Source organism: Bidens hawaiensis, unplaced genomic scaffold (assembly GCF_021521415.1).
Source record: "Bidens hawaiensis isolate Kalapana, Puna unplaced genomic scaffold, B.hawaiensis_p1.1 tig00057880_1, whole genome shotgun sequence".
NCBI classification, from domain to species: Eukaryota; Viridiplantae; Streptophyta; class Magnoliopsida; order Asterales; family Asteraceae; genus Bidens; species Bidens hawaiensis.
In genome coordinates, this window is record NW_027500447.1 from 4536 (window position 1) to 9010 (window position 4475).

At 35.8% G+C, this 4475-nt stretch overlaps 1 protein-coding gene across 1 annotated transcript; it reads right to left on the reverse strand.

Annotated features, from left to right (window-relative positions):
- Window positions 1-614: 614 nt before the first annotated feature.
- On the reverse strand, window positions 615-2914 carry LOC143602082 (zinc finger protein CONSTANS-LIKE 6-like). Its single transcript, XM_077079321.1, has 2 exons — window positions 1471-2914; window positions 615-1113 (listed from the first exon to the last, which is right to left on the reverse strand). Exons 1-2 carry the CDS (start codon window positions 2533-2535, stop codon window positions 871-873), a joined length of 1308 nt encoding a protein of 435 aa, XP_076935436.1. The 5' UTR covers window positions 2536-2914; the 3' UTR covers window positions 615-870.
- Between the last annotated feature and the right edge of the window lie 1561 nt (window positions 2915-4475).

Consider the following 4475-nt stretch of genomic DNA (forward strand, 5'->3'; position numbering starts at 1 on the left):
TATATATATATAATTAACTAACTTTGATGTCCATTTACTATGCTTTTTTTTCAGTATATTGGATTTATATTTCATTTTAATTAACAAACAAAATTAAGGTTGGTTGGTTGGCTCAAGACTCAAGTTTTCATCTCAAAATGCACATGGGTTCGATTCCCAGTGACAAGGTTTTACTGGTTCAACCGGCGGTTCACCGGTTCTGGTTGGACCACAAACCGCAAAACCTGTCCGGGTATTTAGAAAACATATTTTATGATGTGAACCGAACCGGAACAACTACCGGTTCCAGTAAGACCGATCAAATCAGCCGGTCGTGCGGTTCGGGTTTCAAAACATTGCTTATGAGTGAAAACAAAACTACGTATATTTACTTATATATAACTTCAGAAGCAAAATATTTTATTTTTTTATTTTTAAATTATATATATATGTGTGTGCGAAATCTAGTACAAACAACTTTTAACATGAAAACTACAGAAAACATTAGGATAATAATAGCGCTAACATTATAATAATTACTATTACGGTATATATGTTTTGAACTAAAGTAATAATAATTACTTGTCATAACGTAGCCAGTAAATCAAGCATATGTGTCATAGTGATATTACCGTCCATTAACTTGTTTCTTAGTTTCAAATACATAAGCAAACAATTGAATTTTTTAAGAACTTTGCAAAGGCAAAGTAGGTTATATATCATCACCAAACCATAACAACAATGCAAAACATAGAATTGATTTAGCATATTCATTATTGAACTTCTATAAACATTCTTAATTAGGAAGACCTAATTAAGCACAAAGCTTAATTACCTTACAAAATTTGAAGATGGATGTTGTGCATGTTAGCAAGATATGTTATATGTTAGTTATTTACTAAGCAAGGGAAAGCCTAAAGAAGATGCCCTCTTTACAAATCTTCCTTTCATTCTAGGCCTCTTCTCTGCATTTAGTTTCCTGACCTCGTACCTTATTTTCTTCGAAAACAGCCTTGTTCTCCTCTTCTCTCTATACCTTGACACCCTCGCCTCTCTCCCTCTGTCTAACATTGCCGGATTCCCTGTCATCATCCCCAGATCTCCATAAGGATTATGATGATGCATTATCCCACCCTGAAACATCAAAATAGGCATAATGTTATCCACCTCTTTAGCTCATCTAATGACACTTTTTCAAAAATAATAAATAAAAATAAAAAATAAAACCTTTAACTGAAAAGTGAAGTGTAAAACACATGTTTTATTCTTGTTACACACTGTGTACCATGAATCCAAAAATGTAAGTGCGATCTTGACAAAATACTATAATTCATCATCAGGAAAACACAGCAGTTATTTTTGGTTTTTGGGTTTTAGTGCAATAATAAGTAGAGCCTATTACTGGCAACCTGTCAGAAAAAGGTATATAAAAGGAAACTTTTGGGGATGACTGTTGGGATGGAAATAGTAAATAAAAGAAAAAAAAATTACCATGCATTGAAGCCAACACTGATCCGGATCCATCTCCGGCCGGTCACCGGTGGTCCACGGAGATCTTTCTTCATCCCAAGCAGCCATGACTCCTTCATAATCAAGCTTTAATATTCTTTTATCCTTTATCTTGTTTTCATCATCATCTTTTTCTATATTAACATTAATATTAGTATTTACATGCTCATCATGATCATGTTTCACCACCATAACCTTGTGATCATCTAATTTCTCCTCATCCCATAAGGGTGAATCATAATCGAAGCTCAACTGAAACGGCTCTCTCATCATCTCCATCTCATAATCACATGACTGCATGTGATCACCATCATCTTCTTCTTGTTCTTGTTCTACCTTCACTCTCTCCAAACTCTCCCTACAATCCATCAACCCTAATCCTTCCATAGCAAACGACTCCTCATCAAGACCTTTGCCCAATAAGCTCTCCACGTCCGCAGCAAACTCAGCCAACTCCACGTCTGATGGGAGCATCAAACTATTCATATCAACCATCACTTTTGATCCATGATGGTGATGATGATGGTTTTGGTGATCATCCACATCCACATCCACTGGTGTTGTCACCTCCGTTTGCTTCCCAGAAAGACAAAGCTCGGCCGCAAAAGGATCTAACACCGGTACTTGATACAAAAGCTGTTCTTCACACGTAGTAGTCGTCTCATCGCTGCCCATCTCTGGAACCAAGTGAAGCGGATTGAAACTCAAACTCACACCACTTTCTTCTGATTTTGTTGTGTGTTTACTTGCATACTTGTGATGGTTCCCGCCCCGTGGAGTCCTGGGTTTCTTAGTGAAACCCTGGTGCCACGGTGGTGGAGTGGGCTTGTCTAAAGACGAAAGCTTCAAGGAAGCTGTCTTTAGACGGACCCGTTCATGTCGGCGAGCCAAAGGGTTCGCTGAGTGAACTGAACCATCACATGACTGGCATAAGAAAGCGTCATCGGCGGCACAGTACCACCGAGCACGCTTTCTTATACAGTTGTCACACGCTCTAGCCGTTTTCCCTCCTATAACGTTCGCCAATGTTTTGTGTGATGAGACCATGGGTAGGGGATCTGATCTCAAATATATGAACTTTTTGTTTAAAATTATTGGGGGTTTTGAATAATATTTTATGGGATTATAGGTTTTGGTCTTTTGGGTGGTGGTGTATGTGGCCCAATGTGTGCACTTTTTACAGAGAACAGTGTGGTAGTTCTGGAGTGATTTATAAATAAGCTAGGGTAGATGCACTTGCGCAATTTAACATGGTCCCACAAAAATGCCTTATCTTTATTTAATTGGTTAAGTTATGAACTCCATCCTTGAACTTGGTTTGCTATTGGTTGCCTTTCCATTCACCAGATTTCTGTGGAGCCCAAGTAATTTAAGTTTGGTTCCATGTCATTTTTATTAGGCAATGTTTGTACTAAGAAATGAAAATAAATTAATATGCAAGAGAATTAACTATTAGTAATACTGTTTTTGTGTTACTTTGTTTAACTTAAGCAACAAGCTACGAAGCTATTAAATGATTTATGTTAACATAAGTTAAGCATTAAATTAAACTTTAGAATTGAAGTATCAAGAGATACTGATCTATATATATATATCTAATACAAGAGTTATGTAATTATATTAAAATTATGTAATTATATTGATGTTATTACTTGTTTCATATTTCTTTGAATCTATAATATCTAGTAGGATTCAGCCCGTGTGAGTGGAAAACATGTACGTTTTCAACCACCAGACCGACGCACTTACCATGCCTTGTAATCTCATTTAGGCTAGTCGAGTCTTGCATGTTTTACTTTTACTCATTTTAGATTTCAATATATTAGTTTTACATTACCTGGTTGATTACACCCTAATATTAGTTAAACATTTATAAGCACGCTAAAAAGTAATTTTATGATTGACGAATCTGGGTTTATCAGTTGTAGAAGTGGGTTTACCTATAAGTTATTACACCTTTGTATAATAATCGGTAACTAATATATCCTAGAAGATTATTGTTTATAAACCTACTAATAGTAATTACTTTCTCACTTAAAAGCTATCAACCTTTGCGCCCAGTTCCTCATATGATGACATGACACCTTTCTTTCAATGTTATTTCTATATAACACTTAAATACTAGCGTGCCATTACAAGTAGCAATAGACTATTTACCGTCGGATCACAACAAAATTTTTGATGGTAGATCAATGACGATCATTTACCTAGGGGTGTTCACAGTCCGGTTTTGACGGTTTTCAGGTCTAACCGTGAACCAAACCGTTAGTAAAATATAACCGAACTAATCGTACCATTACTAACGGATTGGTTTCACAGTTTCAGCTTATTGGATCGGCGCATTTGCAAGTTGACTAAGGCTATTCATATTTGCATGCTGACCCATGTTTGCAAGTAATTTTATTTTTTCGAAAATTTGGCAAATGAAGTTACAAAAACTAGCATGGAGTAATATGAAGAAAATTACAACCCAATCTAATTCTCCACCCTTCTGTGTGGAATCTTACCTTCAATTAATTAACCTATACTCCTATGAACTTGTAAACAAATAACTATTAAAAAATTAAACCATAAAAACAGTCGAGTTTGTGATGAAAATTATTCCATAAAAACTTGTAATTGAAAAACATTTGTCACCTATCCATGAACTCTACCGAAGTTTGGGTAACGCTCAAAACTTATAGCGTTGTTCAACTTATACAGTCCGGTCATTTTTTTACGGTTTGAAATTTTAAAAATCGTAAACCTAACCGTTCATTACGGTTTGAAACATTTGAAACCGACCGGCCGAAAATTTAATACAACCGACCATGAAACCAAACCGATGATCGGTTTGAACGGTTTTATAGTTTCAAACTGAACTATAAACAACTCTCCATTTACCAACAGAATGACAGATGACCATGAAACTTTTACTAGCAAGAAAAACAATGGACATTTGGCTTATTGTTCACTAGGATAATAGTCCGTGTTACACACGGGTGGAA

What these genes read in the sequence shown, in the direction of transcription:
- LOC143602082 (XM_077079321.1), bottom strand. Translation starts at nt 2,535, where the DNA reads ATGGTCTCATCACACAAAACATTGGCGAACGTTATAGGAGGGAAAACG. An exon ending in AGTGTTGGCTTCAATGCATG is followed by an intron (nt 1,114 to 1,470) that starts GTAATTTTTTTT and finishes TTGATGTTTCAG; the next exon opens with GGTGGGATAATGCATCATCA.